This window comes from Chanodichthys erythropterus, chromosome 15, assembly GCF_024489055.1.
Source record: "Chanodichthys erythropterus isolate Z2021 chromosome 15, ASM2448905v1, whole genome shotgun sequence".
NCBI lineage: Eukaryota > Metazoa > Chordata > Actinopteri > Cypriniformes > Xenocyprididae > Chanodichthys > Chanodichthys erythropterus.
In genome coordinates this window covers 1,363,254-1,384,815 of record NC_090235.1, presented here as the reverse complement: position 1 = coordinate 1,384,815, position 21,562 = coordinate 1,363,254, and the positions used below count along the sequence as shown (strand labels likewise).

At 38.5% G+C, this 21,562-nt stretch overlaps 4 protein-coding genes across 11 annotated transcripts in view; all 4 read right to left on the bottom strand.

The window, feature by feature from the left end:
* Positions 1-207: 207 nt before the first annotated feature.
* hoxa1a (homeobox A1a) overlaps positions 208-21,562 on the bottom strand; it is a 27,604-nt gene continuing 6,249 nt past the window's right edge. The window contains exons 1-3 of one of the 2 annotated variants that reach the window (XM_067411735.1): positions 1,531-3,174; positions 1,363-1,425; positions 208-1,167 (exon numbers count right to left, since the gene is read on the bottom strand). In XM_067411735.1, the coding sequence (XP_067267836.1) occupies positions 815-1,167; positions 1,363-1,425; positions 1,531-2,002 (888 nt within the window). In that variant the 5' untranslated portion in view covers positions 2,003-3,174 and the 3' untranslated portion in view covers positions 208-814. Of the gene's footprint in view, positions 1,168-1,362; positions 3,175-21,562 lie in introns of those variants that run through there. The other variant, XM_067411734.1, reaches the window with a different exon arrangement.
* LOC137037609 (homeobox protein Hox-A2a-like) lies at positions 3,306-6,115 on the bottom strand. Its single transcript, XM_067411732.1, has 2 exons — positions 5,733-6,115; positions 3,306-5,258 (listed from the first exon to the last, which is right to left on the bottom strand). Exons 1-2 carry the CDS (start codon positions 6,097-6,099, stop codon positions 4,567-4,569), a joined length of 1,059 nt encoding a protein of 352 aa, XP_067267833.1. The 5' UTR covers positions 6,100-6,115; the 3' UTR covers positions 3,306-4,566.
* Positions 9,457-21,562, bottom strand: part of hoxa3a (homeobox A3a) — a 24,805-nt gene continuing 12,699 nt past the window's right edge. The window contains exons 2-5 of one of the 7 annotated variants that reach the window (XM_067411727.1): positions 16,982-17,047; positions 14,518-14,578; positions 10,775-11,333; positions 9,457-10,269 (exon numbers count right to left, since the gene is read on the bottom strand). In XM_067411727.1, the coding sequence (XP_067267828.1) occupies positions 9,476-10,269; positions 10,775-11,216 (1,236 nt within the window). In that variant the 5' untranslated portion in view covers positions 11,217-11,333; positions 14,518-14,578; positions 16,982-17,047 and the 3' untranslated portion in view covers positions 9,457-9,475. Of the gene's footprint in view, positions 10,270-10,774; positions 11,334-11,441; positions 13,320-14,517; positions 14,579-16,146; positions 16,762-16,981; positions 17,048-18,818; positions 19,657-21,562 lie in introns of those variants that run through there. The other 6 variants (XM_067411728.1, XM_067411725.1, XM_067411726.1 and 3 more) reach the window with 6 other exon arrangements.
* hoxa4a (homeobox A4a) overlaps positions 20,320-21,562 on the bottom strand; it is a 2,294-nt gene continuing 1,051 nt past the window's right edge. Inside the window, exon 2 of the mRNA XM_067411738.1 lies at positions 20,320-21,461. Within this exon, the coding sequence (XP_067267839.1) occupies positions 21,136-21,461 (326 nt within the window). The 3' untranslated portion in view covers positions 20,320-21,135. The remainder of the gene's footprint in view (positions 21,462-21,562) is intronic.

Here is a 21,562-nt window from a genome sequence, read left to right as displayed (position 1 = left end):
ATCAGTTACGGAGCCGGAGTGATCTTTTGGTAGATTAGGACTATGAAAATCAATCGATGACCCAAACATTGCCAGTAATGTTTCTGTGAGTTAAATGTGGCTGTGTGCAGGTTATAACAGGCATTAGCAGAATCAAGAGTAAAGGACAAGTGTTCAAATAAATTGTAATTAAGAGCATTTTTAATTCACACATTTATTTCACCCGTATCTTGATCTTTTTCTAAAGCATGTTACTAATGGAGATTAGTGCTTTCATCTCCGACTGATAAAACTCAGTATGACCAACGTCAACTTAAAAAAAAAAAAAAACTGCGCATCATGTTGCAAAACTCACAACACATTTACAACATCAGAGTTAAACAATATGCACGGTCCAGAAAAGTTGTCAGTATCTTCAAACAAGCCTTTGACGAGAGTAACAATTGATTAATCTCTCTTAATAATACATTACTTAAATATATTGCACTATTTCTTTTGGTTCTTGAGGTAGGCATTTGACAAGTGGTGTACAAGTCCAAACAAAGACGTGTGTAAAAGTGCAGCATTTGCTATTACTGTGTACGAAAATGCACAATCCACTTGTTCTATCTAGGTGCTTGACAAGGTGCCCAAAACTATTAACAGTCATTTCACAACAACACAACGTAGCACAGGTAAATACACTGAGTAGTCAAAATGGTCCAGGTCGAAACAAAATTGTGCAATGGTCTCTGTATGACACTGTATGTCACATGATGATTTTGACAATGACCTTGAAAGGAGAGTAACTAACAGTTCTGCAATAACAGGTTGGCAGAACAAACGTGAGAGCCGTTTAATTCGAGGAGTAGGCATCAACAGTCGGGGAAGTGGGAGAGGGCGTGGATGGAGTGGAGAGCGACTTTTCGGATGCATCCTCGGTTTTTTCGAGACCATCCTTCAGTTCGGACGGAGATTTGGGCAAAAGACCTTCCTTTTCGCGTTTCTTTTGCTTCATACGGCGATTTTGGAACCAAATCTTCACCTGAGTCTCGTTCAATTGAAGCGCAGCCGCGATCTCCACACGCCTCGCGCGAGTCAAGTACTTATTGAAATGAAACTCCTTTTCAAGCTCTGTCAGCTGTTTTGTGGTAAAATTGGTGCGTACAGTGTTTGGCTGCCCACCAAATCCATATTCTCCAGCTTTCCCTGAAGAGAGACGATAAATAGATGAATAAATGAGTGTGCATGCATAATCTTGACTTATGTCATATCAGTCCCTCAGTCATATTTACACAACCAGGGTAAAGTACTTTTCTTTTTAGACTGTAGCATGTACTATCAAGGGAAAAATGACATGTAAAAAAAAAAAAACTTGACATGTGAACTACTCCAGCCACTCACCTGTTTTTGGCGGGTTCCGTTTAACCTTCATCCAGTCAAATGTCTGCCCTGTGGACACACCATCTGATAGAGGTGAACAACAAGCATCGTGATGAGCCACATGCAGAGGGGATAGCGGATTTGAGCAGCCCGCCACAAACGTAAGGTTTGCCTGATCCGGACTATTACCATATGTGGCTGAGGCGTACTGGAACTGGCCATGGAGGTGAACGTTTCCGCTACTGTAACCATGGCGATGGTGACGGTGCTGCACAACCGTGGAGGAAATATTTCCAGAGTAAACTAAAGGGCCGCACTGGGGAAAGCTCACAGACGAGTCCACATCCTGATTTAGGGCATAGTGACTGTATCCGGAGCAAAAACTTTGAGTCCCGTAACTTGGATGGGCGCTGTAGGTAATTGACAGAGTCCCAGGGGACTGGTACGAGCCGGCTTGATGTGGCTGAGGGTTAATTGCGTCTTGTGATGATCTACTGGACATGAACCGCTCGTCTCCACTGCAGCTATTTACCCTAACAGCACACGATGATTGGAATGTTGAAAGTCCGTGGTCGCCATGGAACGTTCTGACTGAGCACGAGCCTCCACCACCTCCGTCTCCACCACCACTTATGGCCGAGAAATCTAAGAATGTGCTCATTGTAGCATCTTCCAGGGCGTCTCTGTGCGTGGCTGCCACACTGACAGATCTTTGGGCCCGGGGACTGATTAACGTCTCACCACTCACCCGGGGTTGAGCCGAGCCACCCTTCTGCCTCCTTCAATCAGTCGTGGATTGGGGGGTGTCTGCGCACTAGTGATATGAATGACCAGTGACAGTCACGTGGGCTGGGTCAGCCAGTGATCAGTTGTTCTGTCTCATCTTGATCTTAAGTGGCCTTGCGCTGACAGGTTGTCGTTAAAGACCAGACTTATGTAAATGCCGACCTCTTGTCGATCAACGTGACGTAGGCCCACCTTAACCCCCATTGAAAGGATGGATTCGCTGGCAGAGGAGCAAGTGTCTCACAGACAACGTCCGGGCAGCATCAACATACTGTTGTGGAGAAATATGTTGAAGAAATGCTTAAGGTAAGATGAGCTCCAAACCACAGGGAAATAATGTAAAGTGAATGTCTTTTTTCTTCTGGTTTATTATCCAGCTATATCGTGAGTCAATGGCGCTGCTTTCTGAGGCTGTTATAGGCATCATCTTTTGTTAGTATCAAAATGATGAACTGATTGTATTTTTTGTTTACAATATTTTCATTAAAATGCTTTATAATTTAATAAGGCTGAGTCTTATATAATAAAAAAGCCATGTGCTAGCCAGCCCACTGTACATTTATTACTCCTATAAGCGATTTATGTCAAAATCCGGCAAAAAAAACAAAACAAAAAAACCCATAGGCTATCCGATAAGATACAAACGAACTGGATTGTTTGTTTTGCTGAATGTGTTTTGTTATCAGAGAGAGTGTATTCATATCTCCTAGCCAAATGGAACAGGGGAGACATGCGCCCCCTGTGGATGAAAAGGGGACATTTCTTACAGATGTCCAAGGTTTTTTTTTTTTTTTTAATCCTCAAAATGGCGCTTTCCACAAGCTTCTGGCGGCCTAGTATTTCTCGACCCCTCTTCTTAACACTCTTTTTCCCATCACGGTACCTTACAAACAAGGGAAGCCATTTCCTTCTTTTTGTAGCAAGCCAGAGTATCAAGAACACAAAAACTGCTGCATAACCAATGCATTTAAGCAAAAATGTGAATCCGTCATTTTAAGTAATAAAACAAAAACAAAAAAAAACAAAGGTAAAGTATTGCAGTCAATTCAAGGGGCATTATAACGGGAAGATGTTAAGGAAGTGTGGGTAGAAATATGTGAACATAAAAATGCTGTTTTTATTATAATGATTATAATGCTATTTTATTAATAGAAAAATATTATATACATTTTATTAATATAAAAGTTGATTCAATATAACGGCTATAAACAATTCACAATATTTCAGTCAGGTTAGGAGGACAAGAAAAAAAAGCTTAAAAGAGACTAAGACAAACTGCTCATGGCACGCGCAATGAAATATGTAGTTTATGAGTGTTTTGTGTAATCCTAATGCGGGGTGTTAAAACGCCAATAAAAATGAATTATATATCCGTCCACGTGGGTTATGCTTCAGGATCCAAAATCTTCTTAATGATAAACAGTGAATGAAAACGCTTATTTGGGTAGACGTTTCACAGGCAGTGATTGTCTTGGTGCTGTCAGCTTGCCTGAAAGACTTTGATTTATGAGTTCGTTATGGAAAGAAACATCCTTGGCATTTCCCCACGCGGAGCAGAGAAAAGAGCATGAGACAAAGAGTCCACCTCTGGCGAAGAAGCCATATTTGAACACGGTTTTGCGACTTAAAATATAACATTTGGAAAGTTTATACTAGTATAATATCACATGTGGTGGGAATAATTATACAGTTTATATTTATTTGCATCGTGCAAAGGAAAAACAAATCTATAGGCCTATAATAATTATAAGTATACACAGTGCCCTTTCATTCAGAAGTTTAAAGAAATATTTTCCTCCATTTTAGTGATCTCCAAAAAGTTTACTAGCGCTGATTCCATGGCCCCTAATAACACTGTTTCAACATAATAAAAGAAAAATAAAATGTAAAAATAGCTTTTCAAATCGGTATGCATTTCACACACATTTTGTGTGACTTTTCTTCACAAAAACTTTGTATCGTCTGCTCGGACATAACAGTAGACTTGAATCTAATTATTAATTTTAATTTGGTTCAAGGGTAATGATTGTGTGTTTACATTTCGTAGGGCTACTTATAAATAATAGTTGCTGTTGCAACATAGCCTATGTGTGCGTGTGTGTTTTGATTTGATTTGAAAATAGAATATTGTCTTGAAAGTTGTATTTACAAAGTGTGTTTATTCTTACAAAAATAAGCAACAGACAACATACAAAAATACAAGAATACTAAACTCCTTCTGTTATGCATTAGGCCTATACTGTGTGTATTACTGAATACAGCGCCCAGGTCTTATAGCTTACCTTCGATATGTTATGATAGCCTAATCGTGTCAGTTTATCACAGCCATCTTGTAAATAATAATAAAACCTTTTAAAATCTCCCGAATTATTCTTCCATTTGTTCATTGATCCACTTTGATAATCAGTAGTTTGCATTTTGTAAATGAGCTGTAGTAAATTAATCCGTTAAAAAATAAAAACCCGTTGGTATAACATCTTGGCTTTCCAGAGTCTTGTTTAGTGTTGGCGAAGCTGCATCAGACAAACGTGAGTCGGTCGAAAAAATGTTGAGGTTCTGCACAGCCGCGTCCATAACATGCGGGGAACCGCATTTGTCCAGTATGGCACATCGGTTGTGTATTAGTGTCCCCTTATTTAGAGCAGTAGGTGGCTTAGTGGGAATATCTTTCAGACTTCTTTCCATAAAGCTGTTAGAAAACATTTCAAACGTTTGCATATCGTTATCATTACAGGGCTGCCCGGAGACTGTTGACAGGTCGTTTTGAAAAGAGTTCGACTCTCCTTCTACAACGCCCAGTTTACCATGAACCAGGCCACAAATAGAGGCGTCCTCATCGCTCTGTGCACCGCTATCATCCACGACAGTTGTCTTGTTTAACTCCCCATGGATGTCCTTGGTATGGGTCTGGCGTTTATGTTTCATCCGTCGGTTCTGGAACCATACTTTGACTTGGCGTTCCGTAAGCTCGAGCAGCGCGGCTATTTCCACACGGCGTGGTCGGCAAAGGTATTTGTTGTAGTGAAATTCCTTCTCCAGCTCCAAAAGCTGTGTGTTTGTGTATGCTGTTCTCAGGCGGCGCGAACCTCCTTCTCCACTAGACAAGCAGCCCTCGGGAAGTTCGGGTGAGCCTGGAAAAATTAGTCCAAAAAAGAACACAACATAGTCAAAAATACAGGCCTATAGGATAACAAACAACACAACATAACAATACCTAGTATTTGTCTTTCGCAATTTGAATGTAATGTTAACTGCTAACAATAAAAAGCTTATTAAATAAATAGTATTGTGAAAAACACTGTAGACCGCAAACATCGCCAGTGTGTGCGTGGTACCGACCAGCATCTTCTAATGTATGCCTGAGCGTCCCTTGCGCCACAACAGTAATCTATCATTCTTCATTACACGTCAGACATCAGAAAGACCTTATTGATTCGAATTAAACTAGTAAAGAATTTAACAGAATTTTCATCTATATGCTGTATAAGGTAAACAGCGTGGAGAGAGGATAGTGCAAAGGACATGGCGATGCTCATCTTTTCTCTCAGACCTTAAATGACCTTAGTTCTCCCCATCTCTTTTCGGTTAGGTTTTCCTAAACTCACCTTTTGGAGAGAAGCAAATGACTCCCGCTGTAGTCAAGCAGCCGGTTGGTGTAAGAGAGCAGTTTCTTTTGTTGGTCTTCTTTTCGCGCATCCACGGGTATTGCGTTGTCAGAGAATTGGCGTACAGTGGGCTTCCCCCATCTAAGCTGTACCGGGGCCCTGCATGGCTTAGCTGACTCCTGAGGCTCAAACTTGGGATGGTGTGTTCGAAAGGAGGTAGGATAAGAGGGTGAGGGTTCGTGAGCGCTGAGCTTTTGATTGATGACTTCTGAAATGAGTCGTCAACAGGGGGGAAAGAAGTAAGGCACTCCGCTAGCGATGGCCGACTATTGATGAAACCCGTCTCTCGCTCAAACTCGTAATTCATTGTAAACCTGTTCCCTCTTGCCCCGAAAGCGCAGGGAAAGTTTGGTTTCGTTAAGGTCTATGATTTTTCGCTCTCAAATAAGTTATGCAGAGTGTAAAGAAAACAAAAACATTTAAACTATGTATTTTAATAACTAATTATGACATATGTGGACCGCTTACTATTGACAATAGAGACTGGAAAGTCATGTCACATGATTACCTCTACCCAATGGCAGTTTGGGGTTTATTCAAAAGGATCCAGCTTGACAGATCGATCCGAAGAACTTCCTCGAGCAACTCCTCTCTCAAGAGGGAGGTCACTGCTGATATGTAGTACATCGGTGTCATAGTGTTCGCTAAAGACGGCAAAGGCCCAGAAATTTTCTAGTCAGACTCAAAACCGGTCGCCGGTGCGTATAAGAATTAGAGTCTCCCTTCCCCTGCTGCACGTGCATTGTTTCTGTGTATTCATGTCAAAAATAAAGTAAGGGGATCAGTCTTGCTCCAATACATTAGCCAAATAAGTTACGCCTGCTCCTAACAGAGGAATTTTGTTTTCATCTCATGTGACCTGAAAATGCATTGGAATCACACATACCCCTCCTCCACCCAAATCTATTGACGTAACGTTCCGCCTATCGATTCTTATGATACACTGGTTAGACAAAAACCTACAGCTTCATAAAACAACTATACTTACAGAACATTGTGAAAGGTAGATGATCGCACTGAAATATATTCTAAAATACATTATTAATCTATCAAATTATTTATATAATACCGTGCAAGAATAAATGCTAATTCAAAGTCTGTATATTTAATTATGCTCTCTACGTCGTTCTCAGTAAACATTTGAAGTAAAACGCTTCCTGATACCAGATGTTTTCAGATAGGCTACTAGAAGCTTTTTTTTTTACGGAGCATACCCGTTATGTTTGAACAATGAGGATTAGAGTAAGTAAACATTTAATATCACATACAACCTCTGTTCTCGCTTGTTCTAATCTAGCTTCTACTAGACCTTACATTATATAGTCTACTTTGAATATTGATGGCTCTGTGATCAATTACTTCATGGTATTCTTCATTTGTAGTCGCTTTTTGATAAAAGCGTTTGCTAAATCAATGTATGTAAATTTAAACAGAACTTAATTTGACCTATTTTAACAGTCTACAGAATATTTGACGTTCAGTATAGAACTTTTGTATTAAGTTTCAGCTAAAAGTAATTTTGTTAATGATTTCGTTTTACACAGGGAGGAGACTTTCTGTGAAGCAAAACTTTGAAAAAGTTTTTTTTTTTTTTGATGAATATATGCGAATTGTGTTTAAACTTTAGGGAAACGAGTCGTTTGCAGTTTTAGTGCTTATATACTAAACAAAGGGTTCTAGAAGCCTACACGCGATCAATCTTACTTGCCAAAGGTCTGACAGCCATGCCCCCACAACACATTTAAACCTTCTAACTCTATATGCGAATCAAATCCTGGCGGAACGAGAGGCTCTGTTACGAGTTTTGCCTCTGTTTGTCTCTCCTATAAACAGACTTAAAGTCAGACATCTACTTTCAAGGAGCAGTAATTTGCTATCGAAGAGTAAGTAATTTTCTTTTATATTGCATAAATTGTTAAAAGGACTCGCCATTTTTGTTGTGATAAAGGCTTAGTGTGAAAGTAATCGTTATGATTCTGTGTAAGAGTAGAAAAGAGGTTACTCTGGGAGTTGGCACTAACACATGTTTGTGTCAGTCGGTGAAAACATGGCCCTGTTTTCCACATGAAATCCATAACCACATCTTGAGTTAATGTCTTAAATCGATCAACTTTGTTTTACGTATGCCATATAGATTTAAGACATTTTACAATAAACTACAAGCGTTGCGATGATTTATAACATTACATCGGACAGTCATGTCATTTGATAAGCTAAATATAAGCTGGTGAAAAAAAAATCTTTTTGCCTCTTTACCAACACTCATGTTTGTCTGGAAATTAAATTTGGTATTATTTTTAGTAGCAATTGACTTGTGTTAACTATAGTCTATGGGACAACAACGAGGTTGATCAATCACCTTTTCATGTAAAGTGAAATTACAAAACAACAATATTGATATTAAAGAACTCGTCGCTATTTAGATTTAAATTTGTCAACAGGAATAATTATGTATGTCTGCCTCGAATAGTATGACCATGGCTGAACAAAATTTCAACTGACCAGTTATTTATGAGACGTTCATTATTATTATTGTTATTAGCATTATTTAATAATAGCACTTAGCAATAATAGCACTTGGCAAATTATCTTTTATGCAGTATCTGTGTTTTCTTGCACTGTTATTGGCCCAAAAGAGGGCTTGGCTTGAGCATTTCAGAGTTTTAAAGACTTTTTTTCTCCCACAGGCACTGCTGGAGGCCTATAGGAGACTGTCGTTACAATGGATGGAATTACTTGCACTTTTCACATAATGCAAGACTGCAGGAAATGATGGTTCACCACTCATTACATATATGCATACCATTAAATATATGCATACCTAGCTTGTTTGTGTCATTTTTCCAAATGCCTTAATCATCTTTTTAAAAATAATATATCAGTCCACTGGGCATAAGATTTGCTTATTGTAATTCTTTTGATTGCCAATTATCTGTTTATTTTTTGTTGTATAACCACTCTGCTACGAAGGCAAATACATAGGCTCGTCAGTTAGTTTCTTTTATTTCTTCAGAAGTGGAGCAGCATGGAATGTGTGAAAATATTCGAACAAATAAAAAGTATGAGTATTTGATCTGATGTCTCTTTCGACTGTTTGAGCAAGACATGATTAACATTCGCACACATTGATTAATATACGAACACACTGATCTTGAGAATCCCCGGATGCATTTTTCCTTTTACCCATTTCTTTATATCTAAAGGGTCTGGGCATAACACAAACAATCTACTGTCCATGGAAACAAATAAATACATTTGAAGGACTGAAAGACACGAGCTTACGCTGTATGATAAATTTGTTGAATAAGAAATCGTGTTCATATGCATCCTTCCTCAAGTGCAAAATGCAAAACAGAAAAGTAACCGTGGACTAGGGACAATTTAAAAACTTTAAAATCAAAACCAATTTAAAAACCTGTCATAAAACTGTTTTTATACCCTGTTTCAGATTTTCTTAAAACAAATCAAATAGCTCTACATATATTCCCGTTATGCCATGACATAAGTTTTAAGGAACTTTAATTTATTTTCTATATATGTATAAAGTTAAACATAAAACAAGGGCGTTTCACCTGAGGCTACGTCAGGAAAACTATATGGACAAAATAGGTGGCAGAAAACGCCATCAGAACGGGGACGCAAATGTGTGCCGTGGACGAGGAGAGAAATACACTGTATCGGCACTATAGATGCGTCAGTTTGGGCGCTTCCTGAATTCTTCCCTGAGAATAGTGCGGTGTAAGGTCTGTGAATGTGCATGGGTTTGGTTCGCAAGCTCCTTGCTGATGGTTGTTCCCCATGGTGATAGCGCCGTTGTAGTCTATATTGCCTTGAGGTGGATGCGGTAGGTGTGTCAGGCCAAATACGGAGGCCCCCATACCTACCAAAGAATCCGAGTAGCCTCCACCGCCACTGACATAAACCGGGCTACCATGCACTTGCGTTCCGTAATTGTTGTTGCCTTGAAGATGATGCGTGTCGTATTCAGGCGTGGCTGTGCCAGTTCCCGGATACCGCTTCTGAGGAGGCGGGCAGTTATTCAGAGGAGGTGGATATGACGTAGGAAGGTTGTAAGCATTAGGCTGGGGTTTGTTATATGATGCTGGAGAGGGTGAGTCGTAGGGCACGCTGTTAACCAGAGAATGCATTGAACTTAAATATGCACTCCCACCCCCTCCTCCGCCACCGGATGACAGAGCAACGGGACTGTGAGGAGACTGTGCTCCAGGAGAGGGCATCATTCCGAGCCCCTTCTGGTCCTTTTTGTACTTCATCCTGCGATTCTGGAACCATATTTTAATCTGCCTTTCCGTAAGGTTGAGCAGATTTGCCATTTCCACTCGTCGCGGACGGCAGAGGTAACGGTTGAAATGGAACTCCTTCTCCAGCTCTACGAGTTGAGCAGACGTGTATGCAGTACGAGCACGCTTGGAGGCGGTTGAACCTGGGGGACTCTTGTCTCCAGCGCAGCTCTCTGCTGTATGATGACAAAAAAGTAAAACGAAAAGCGTTAGTGTATGTGACTGACCTCACTGTACATTATTCATAATTTTAAAGATTATAGGGTAATACTACCAGGATATCATTGGTAAAGCAAGCACATGATTACTGTATTGAAAACATATGCTTACTTCTTTGCAGCCGGTTAACTACAAATAGGTATAGAAAAGTGGGATAGTATGCTCCGGAAGTGGGGCAGAGCAAAAGTGCAAATGACTGCGATTTTTTTAGCACTTAAGCTATATGGAATTTCATTTAGATGTGTGTTTATAGGCTACATTTATGACACTTATTTTCTTTTGCTTTTTTTCCAAAGCAAAAACACATTGCACAAATCATGCTACCAAAATAAATAAATAAGTAAATAAATAAATAATTTGTGAGTACTCCATACCTAACCGTTGATGCATAATATGGCTCGTATGCGTTTCCATTTTATTTTATTATTTTTTTTATTTTTTATTTAGGCTAAACATAATCACCTGAAATTGTACTACAGGATTTCTGCTTTGTGTTCTGACGGGACTCCTTCATCCACGGAAAAATTTGTTTCCTTGTGGCTGGCGTTGGAGATGACTGCCCAGGATTCTTGGTGGTGGTATCATTGCTCGGTATTTGGTTCAGGGCACTGGGGGAAGATGGTCCGGAAGGGGCAGTAGGGGGCTGGTTGTTATCGGGGATATCTGGTACTGGGGCTTGTGTGCCGTTACTCCTTTGGCAGCCCTCGGAGATTTCATTGGGTTTGTGAAGAGCTGCAGAACCACCAGGGGACTGCAGGGAGCAGGCCGGTCGCTGGTACCCAGTTTCCACATGAAGGGCCTGGAGATATTGCTGCTGATTGGCATCATAACCTAAACCGTTTGCGCTTTGATAGGGGAAGCCACTGTAAATTGCCGAGCCGTCGCAGTAGGTCGCTTTTTGCATCTCGCCGTTTCCCAATGTTTATTTCACTTTCTGACAAGGTCCTGACACCTTTGTAGAAGAACATTGGCTCAATGTAGTCACGTGACACCTCTTCGCCAATGGGCTCTACGGGTGAACCTACGGTGAGAGAAGATACGTTGAACGGGTGAAATAAGGCCTATCCATCTTACTTTTCAAAGCTCAGTTGACACTGTGGCGAGACTGTGAGAGCCGGTCACCACTTACCTTATGGCCAGCTGCAACAATAGCCAACATAACTGAAGAGAACCGAAAACATGATAGCAGCTTAAAACATTTAACTTGACCACTGTCCAATCAAAAATAAGCTATATATTAACATGTTAAAAAAAACTAAATCACTCTAAATCAACTAACTAAATCAATTAGCACATAAAACTAATATTTCCAGTAAAATAGGGCATTGCGTAGTAAATGAGTAGTGTGAACCGAAATAAAGTGTTAGAGCAATAAATAAGCAACAACCATTACCGTGAATTTAATGCGAACTTTATCCTCATCGTGTTGATTTTTCTAGCCTTTTAATTTGAATATTGACTATACATTTTTTTTTAAATCTAAACAAAGGTCATACATACTTGCGTCTGATTTTTAGTTCTTAAGGTGTTTCATAACATTTTAGTCTACATAAATTCAAGCCCCTGCGTGTATTGTTTGGGTTCGAAAGTTGCAGGAAACCTGAAAAACCGGGCAGACGCGCGTCTCCATAACCACACTAAACTCTTCCTCGCCGACCAAAAATAATGGATAATTATAACTGGCATCAGTGGATGCATGAGAGGTCATCAAGCCGGGAAAACGCTATCGCCACGGCCCAGATCTGATGCAGATCGCGGAAGTAACCACTGAAACAAATTACATTTGCCTGGTACAATGCTCAACACTATTTAATTTTTGAAAGGTCAATACCGTATTAAATATATCCCACAACTCGACATGCTTTTATACATGAAACAAAACGAAGATAAAATCACAAGAAAGAAAGCCAAAAGAATCAGGAGCTAGAGCGCACAATAAAATATGTAAACCATGGACTATTTCAAGAATATCATCGTTAATAACAAACAATACCAGCAACAGCAACAGTAGCAGTAGTAGTAATAATAATAATAATAATAGGTAAATGATACCAATAAAATTCGGTTAAATAGAAAATACCATAAAACACGCGGGTTTTACAACCAGCGGTATAACTGTGCTGAAATCAGGCCCAAATGCCATGAGACCGCATAATTACATAAAACTAAACCAACAGGCCTCCTTATTTTCTAGATTAGCCATCATAGCTTGACTTCCAATAATTCACTCTCTGGCACTATCATACACATGGAAACGAAAAGAAAAGACACTAAAGCCACAAAGCAGGAGACCCAGCTGCTGCACGGGAGGAATCTGGCTTGACTGTGAGTGAGTGTGTGTATGTGCGAGTATGAACTCTCCCTGAACCGAGATTTCAGTCGCGCGGTCATAAATCACAAACTCGCCATTTAACAACCATGCGAGAACTCTGCCTCTGTCCCGCTTACCTTCCTCTCTGACGAGCAGCGCGCAGCACGGCGCGAGCTTCTTTCATTCAGCGGCAGAAATCGATCAAACAGCGGTCCAGGGTAAAGCTAAATCGGAAAGACAACAAAGCCAGAGCTGCACTTGCAGGAGTCATGGGACGGATCTGCAGTAAAGCTACGACTCCGTCGCGCTCGAGGACTCAAATTCCTTCCTTGTGTCTTTTTCTCTTTTTGACGTAAATCAGTACAGCAGCCAGATAACGAAAGTTGTCTCGTGCCCTGGTCGTAAAGATTAAGCACCTTCACACATACACACATATTACATACCACTAAATGAACGCCTGTGTTCTCAGACCTATACTAAATGCCACCATGGGCTGCGCTCTAGTGAGTCTTTCGTGTACCACTAACGTGCACAAACTAGCACGTTAACACATACTCATGCACACCCCAGTGAACTCCCTCGAAACAGAGCGTCACCGTAGACAAGAAAAATTATGCAAATGAAGCGCCTTCTCAAGCACAGAAAGCTGCTTCACTCTCCTGTGAACACAGTCAGGACGGAATATATACAACTTCATAAAAATCTACAGCTCTGTAATTACGCTCAGAACTAGACTAGTTGTTAGAAACTATGTCAACCTTAATCGTAGCAACATTGTATTGGTTATTAAAAAATTCAAAACTGCAATACTATTAGATTTAAAAGGGCTGAATTACTAATTACTAATACAGTAGGCTAATCACAAATTGTTTTAAGAGATTATAAATTGAAACAGCAATAATAATAATAATAATAATAATAATAATAATAATAATAATAATTGTATAGTAGCTAGTAGTTAACAGTAGCAGCAGCAGCAGCAGTAGTAGTAATAATATACTGCAACATTTCAGTAAACTCATCCATTAAAAAAAGAATCGGTCATGAAGACCGAGTCAAGGACTATTGGCAATAAAAGTAAATTATGTTTCTTTTTTCTTTTCTTTCTTTTTTTTCTTCTTTTTTTGCAAAACAGAAAAAGGTAATACAATTCCTGGACCTCCAAAGTAGCAGGCAGAAAAAAGGGAGCCGCGAGCTGGGGACTTGAGGTTATGGATCAAACTCTTCTGCATACGAATGAATTACCAACATCAGCTTGTGTATTTTCTCGGTCAGACGAGAAGATTTATGTCTTTACGCAGCACGGCAGTAAACACAGAGGCAGATTTCTGTTCTCGCTCGGCCCACTGGATTACAGATTGCCAAAGCTAAAGAGAAAAGAGCGGGCGGCGTGGGTTGGTGAGTGGGATTTGAAAATCCTTGTGTATGCGGTTTTCCTACAATTTCAGCATTTTGAACATTTACACCATTGTGTCCTTTTTTCTTTCATTAAAACGATGACTAAGGGGTTTCATTAATGGCGCGGAAACTGCTGGATGATAAATAGATTATTATTTTTTTTTTTTTTTCAAATAACTAAAATATATCTGAAATGACTGCAAATTAACTTCTTAGATGTGTGTTAAAGTAAAATATGTAGCATAACAATCCGTATGTTAATCTGTAGCCTATTAAACCTTTTTCTCACGTTAGCTCCAGAGCATTGCAGCGGTCTCCTTTATAATGACAACTGCACCATAGAAACGTGGAAAGGAAGAAATTATGGGACTTCAGTTTACATGTAGCCAAGGTGTGTGTATGCGTGCATGTAGCATGTGTAAGCCTTTAAATAAATTGAATGACAGTAAATAATATAGCAAGACATGATAGTTGTGTAATGCAATTGAGAGCTCACCTTAAGCAAAACACAGTCTCTCGCAGGCTTAGTGATGGGACACATTCATTTATTTGGAGATCTACGACAAAAAATAAAAGTATTGTCATTTTTTCTTTTCTCATAACAATACCTTTGTTTTGTGTTTTTTCATATCAACAACAGCCAGGAGAAATGTAAAAACTAATTAAATACAGTGGGTGCACTGATAATCTCTAAACAAAAATAAACTCGCTTCTGTATGTTTGCCACTCATTTATGTTATTTTTTTATTTTAAAATGAGAATGTAAATTTGACAATAATCACTTTTTTCTTTTTATTTCAGCTGAGTTGCACTATTTTCACTGTAGATCCATTTGCACTCATTAGGAATGGTTACTTCAACTCCAACTTATATCTGACACAAATACATAATAAACTGATATCAATAAAATTGTATTACTACTGAAAACGAACTTAGTAACGTATCCTTAAGCTTTGTATAAAAATGAACAACAGACAAAAGCTAAAAAAATATTCAACTCAGGCTTTAGAGAAATATCAATATTAAAATCCTTTATTTACGACTCTTCTCTGCTAATGCTATTAATTTCACTACTAATAGATAAAATGCATATAATAAAAAATAGGTGGGAACCTTAAGATTAACAGCACAAATAAATCAAATAAATGAATGTATTTTTACAGTTAAAGGTAAGTGTTGATGCATGTGTGAAAATAAGAATGTATCATCAGAAATATCATATATATAAATAATACAATAAAACACAGCAAAAGTATCGAGTTTTCCTCCTTTGTGTTTCCTTCCGAGAGAATTTAGATCGAATAGTCATTAGCTCTCAAGCAGCGGCTGCCCTTAGTCCCCCAGCCCATAAATCAAGACTCGAGCGTCGTGACCTCGTGCGGCAGCGTGCTTCTGGATGATACTCCTTATATTATATCCTCGTTTCCCATGCGAGCCTCCACAACAAACCGGCCGCCACTGCTCTGTTGAGTTTTATTCGCTGTCTGGTGATTTATTCTTTCTGGGAAAACCCAGTTTACACACCCTCACAACCTAGAGAGCTACGCACAAGTGTTACCGATTTGAGTCCACGTGCAATACAAATATATTATCATTAATCATTCACACATTTTTAAAAAATACATATTTTATTCTATTCCGAAAAAAAAACAATATTGAATCCTAATGGTGTGAGAAAAAAAATGTTTTTTGGGCTGCAGACAAATTTTGAAACGTTTGAAACAGCCCATAAAGTCATTTTTTTTAGACACATTTATTTTACATTTACATTTTATTTAACAGAATAGGTCTTGATAATAAACATTGTTTCCCAGGTTTTGTGAAATGAAGCAGATTTTTTCTAATTTATATGACTTTATATTTTATTTAATAAAAATTCAGTCAAATTTTGTTTCCATTTTTAAAGAATGTTAGTTTTGTAAACTGTTGCTTAAAGCAATGTAGCATTTATGTAAATGTATGTAACACAAATACATGTACATTTACGACTGTAATGTTTTTTTTCAGTGCCGGTTAAGTGATGAATAAAAGTTGATTCTCCAATATGCTCTAAGTTGAGTTTATTTTAATAAAATTGAGTCCTACTCTCTCTCTTATGTTTATCCGCCATTGTAGGGTAACTGACCTTCTCTTTGAGGCGCAAACACTCACTGGAGTAATGAACAATCAGCGGAAATAGCTCAAAATAAAATCCATCCTCATGGTGCGCAGGGCTTTCTGTCTTTTTCTGTGTGGAAAAACATATCCGTTCATGACAGCTGTATAACATCATCCGCAAAACGTACCAGGGTCTTTCGTTCTTTTAATTTTTTTTTCTCTCTCTCTCTCTCTATCTCTCCAGCTTTCCAGCAAGTCCACAATGACCCAACCCCACTTTAGTAAAGTAGGCTAGCGCTATCAGCACAGCAGCAGACCGGGGTTCGCATGCCATCCACCCCCTTCATCATATTATCGCAACCATATTATGCGCCCCACTCACGTGACCCAGTGTCTATTAAAAAGGAAACCTTTTCTGATCTGTGAATCATTAATAGAGACTGTTGTTGGTCCCCTTTGAGTCGGATCACAAAGATGGAAAGGATGGAAGTAGTGTGCTAGGACTACTAAGCCGAAATTTAAAATTCCAGTCTAAATTTTTAGTCTTTTTTTTAACGAGACAAAAAAAAATAAAATAAAATAAATAAATAAATAAAATAAAATAAATTAGATTAGCTGAAACCTTATAATGAGATTTGTTAAGGTTCGTTTTTGGGTATGTCCTAAAAGTAAAGCCACGGTAAAGGAAATAAATGGATTCGCAGATAACAATTGGAGTTCTTATTTCTTAATAATAATAATTATAATAATAATGAAATTAGATTTCCCTTAATTTCCGCCCTCTAACTATTTTCTAAAAATACACCATCCTTTGCTACCAACTATATATTTTAAAACCTAATATACCACTGTTACTAGCCTACCTGTAAAGAACTCGTGTGTGCAAGGTGGCCCTCTCTCGGTGATTACGGTGTAGCAGTCAAACAAGTCTGTGAATGGAAGTTGGAAGTTCATGTTATCAGCGGACTTATACCAAGCATCTGCTCTCTCTGAACTAGAGTTTACTCTAGTTAACTCTGCAATACTAAAAAATACAAATGCGCATGTGTTATATGTATGTGTTAAAAGTTACTATTGTGGACATCCTAACCTTTAGTAACAAGAGTCATCGTAGTGTAGCTACAGTTATATATATATATATATATATATATATATATATATATATATATATATATATATATATATATATATATTATAGAGCAGTGATCTATCAAGTCTGTACCTCAACAAACAAAAGAAAGAAGACCCGTCCCAAAAAGAGGCCTTCTCTTTACACCATTTGGTGCTTGTTTTCCGGCAGCAGAGTGTTTACTGAAAGCTCATCCAACAGACGTGGTGAAGCCTTGTAGATAATTAATCACCTCAGCCAGGCAGGACCGCTTCTCCCCCTTGCACCAATGCTTTGTTCTCTCAAAAGCCATAACTTGAAGGAGTACAAACTTTTTTTTCTGTCTGTTTTTCAGATTTGAACATGAGCTGAACTATGTTATCATTTTAGCACCACATTCATACAACAAGAACATTTGGACAGAGGCCAGCGCTGTCCGCTTTTGAGTGAATAGTGCATATACGATGCATAATAGGCCTACATCTTCATTTTGATGTAGTTGAGTTACTACGATGTGTGTGCTTTATCAAGTGTGACTTACGAAAGTCAGAAAACCGCTTTAGTCGGACTTTTAGTTACCTGCCTGCTATATAACTAGAGACCCTGGGGTGTTACGAGATGCAACGCGAACATGCTGAAGACCCTGGTGCCTGTCTGTTTGCATTTATACATTTCAGCGTCTCCATCCAACTTACCCGAGCACAAAGTGCATTATGAACGCTTTTAAACAAACCATTCGGGACCAGGACAAAGGGTGCAAATATTCTTCTTCTTTTAAAAGGCCTATTTTTTATATGACTTTATTATCATTAAATTATTAACTGCAGACCAGCTAAACATATTTCAACAATTTAGTATTTATCCCTTTTCAAAGTGGCTTTAAGAAGCCAACAGGCATGGCAGTATTTTCACTCTAAATGGATCGTGGAGTATCGCCAGGGGACAGAACAAATCTGTTCTCAATGCTGACATTTGGAGCTCTTAAAGCAAGCTAAGATTACTACCACACGCAGACGAAGATAATTCTTTTCCTTGGATTTACCGTGGTCATCATCAAAGCTAACAATGACGTACAGCTCAAAGCAGTTTGACCATGGTGCCAGTGAACACGGCAATGATCTTTGACTGCCTAATGGACGTATACTCATGCGTTTGGATAACGTTTGTTGAATGTAAATGTAGCCTATGTTTTGTTCTTGATAGAATCAATACATTGACACATACATCGTGAAATGATTTTGTGGCTTATGAACAGCTAGTACACATTATTATTATTATTATTATTATTATTATTATTATACTTTACTGTCACTGTTTACAATTGTAAAATAGTTGAAAAGTATAGCAACATTACATAGCCTACTACTAAAATGACAGTAATTCAATATTTAACGTTTGTAAATAAACTTGCCATCTACACTTAACATAAAAAATCTCAATATTTCAGGAAAATTCGCTACGGCAAAATTGTTGGATAATGAAAAATATCAGTACAAACAGCATCTGTATATAACCTGTATGTGCTGCATAGTTTTCATATATAACCTTCAAAATACTATTTTTCAAAATTTCAAAAAGCTTGGATTACTTACGCCAAAACCACGTTCTGAAGACTGACCGGAAGAGGAGCAGCTGGTCGGTTCTGAGAGGTCTCGCTAAGTCGACAGTCAACTGCAAAATGAAAAATCCTACCGAACCTCCTGTGTCTATTTCTAACCAAGATGTAGCCTATCTATTATTTAATAAGGTCATGTGAGCAAGTCAATTAAATTTTAAGCATGGTAGATTGAGAGGTGAGGTACTAGTGTCATAATGGAAGTTTAAATTTCCTGTCTGTCAAGATCTGAATCGATGACGGACTGTGACTCACATAGTGGCTGCAGTTTAAGGTTTTTCTTTCGAAATATGAATGTTTACAAGCAAGTCCATCTGTACTGATTTCAAAAGCTACAAACAGACCGTAACAGATCATAAACAGAACGTAACCAGGCTAGATGCTGTTCAAATTCAAAATACAAGTTTGCTGTTGTTGTCTTGGTGTATTGCTATTATGAGTGCACATTAGATCCCTAAATTAGTATTCTTCAGTTATAGACCATTGCTTTAGTTTCTTCTATCTGTTTAAATAGTCTATTTCACAGCTTGTGTTATAATAAACCATTTAGATTATCTTTGAAGGGGTTGTTTAAGTTTGAGTAATTTAGTAGATTTGACCATTTAAGTCATATTTTATGTCAAATAAGGCGCAAAGTAAACCCAGAGTACAGTTTTGGTCTCCCCTTGATGTTCAAATAGGCCATATTCAAGTTCCACTACTGCCCCATGCGTTCGAGAAATAAAAGGACCATGGTCTATGAGGGTGCTGAATATTGCGAGGTCATAGGTTAAGGGGTCGTGCACAGTGCTTCAGTTTGATGATTGGACAGCTCATCTGTGTCCTTTGCTTGACCCCAGCAGTAGTTTACACCAGTAAGTAGCCTACTGTCCGTCTCTAATTTATTTCAATAGACTTCTCTGGCGGAAAGAGTTAATGATATTTGTTATTTAAATAGCCTACATTTTGATTTTAGAAAGTGACTGCAGAATTGGCTATAGTTAGGATCGAATTTTAAACTGGACATCAAATTAACTCTAAGAGTAGATTGTCCTGACAAGTAAAAAAACAAATTGGATACGCAAATTAGGTCTGTTTGTATTGAAATTATCAGTGATAGGCTATATTAAGTGCAATCACGAATTAGTCTAATTTCATAATATTAAAACAACAAATTCATGGGATTTGGTCACAATATGCTAACAGTTTGGATACTTAGAAAGAACTACTGCAAACTACTGCATTAATTCATATAATTCAACTAACAGCAATGCAAGCTCATCTACCCGGTATTTTGTAACGTTTTATCGTATTTCAAGTTAGCTTAAAGGAACACTAATATAGCACATAATGTATGGCATTATGCGTATGGCGGTTTAATATAAAAAAAAAAAAAAAATAAAAAAAAACAACAACAACACTTTAGCCTACTGGAATAAATAAAAACTATGTACGTCATATGCTTGTTGGTGAAGTAATTAAATTTGTAAAGTGCACCTTTTTATATAATGTTTTAATGTCTTGAAAATCAAATAAGCCAAACTAAACCGTTGGTCTAAACAGCATTGGTCTCGCAATCTACGTGATACAAATTTCGGAGGCAAGCTTTTAGTCCAATACGAAAATTTGCTTTCAGTTTTATATAAAGTTTTGTTTTTGTTATGGATTATCAATATACTTGGAATAAAACGGTATCACGCTTCAGGAAACAACTAAATAACAAATACCTCCTTAGTCCTTTCTATGGATTAACCTAAAGGGATAATGCACAATAAAGTCATATTTATTATTTCCACGGGTAGCCTACAATTGCATACAGGCTTACTAAAACAACTTGACATCATTCACCAATATACAAATAACCAAATACACGAATATTCACAGCTTCGATGACGTAAATACAGTTAACAATACACTAAAATATGGAACTAAGACAAATAAGATAACTACTCCAGGAAGATTGTTCCTATACTTGTGCCTTCATGTTAAAATGTCAGTTTGGTACACGCATCACTATAGCGTTGATCTTCACAAACAAGACTCGGTATGCCTCGGTTAAAGACAGAAAACGTAACGGTCCATTGTCCAAGTTAAAGTACATTCTACTATTGTTCCTTTAAGGGAGAAAAAAACTATTTTTACAGGAAGGATGTGATTTCCAGCTCAAATTAGAGTGGAGGAAGAGGTTGGGAAGGCGAAGTTAGGTTGCCTCGTCGGACACTGAATAAAAAGTGACCCTGTGAAATTCCGATCCTAATACTGCAATGTGTTCTTCTTTCTTGTTCAGTTCCGTCTGTGTCGATTTGCTTCTAGCACTATAGGTTCGAGGAACACGGCGTGGGAAGCAGCGTTTGCTGCTGCTGAGTGGCATCCGTTTTCACGTGATGGTTGGAGGGCGCAGAGCTCGAGGAACGGATCTTTGTATTGGGCAGCTTGTGATCTTTCTTCCACTTCATGCGGCGGTTCTGAAACCAGATTTTCACCTGACGCTCAGAAAGGCACATTGTGTGCGCTATCTCCACTCGTCGACGTCGAGTCAGGTATCGGTTAAAGTGGAACTCTTTCTCAAGCTCAAGAGCCTGCTGGCGCGTGTAGGCGGTGCGAGACCTCTTGGGCACTCCTCCAGAGTAGCTGGCGGTCACTAAACACATAAACACACAACCAAGCAGGTGTTATTGACATTCTCAGGTATAAGTGAGATGCCGGATAATTAGTACACTTACTGAATTTTTTGAAGAGCAC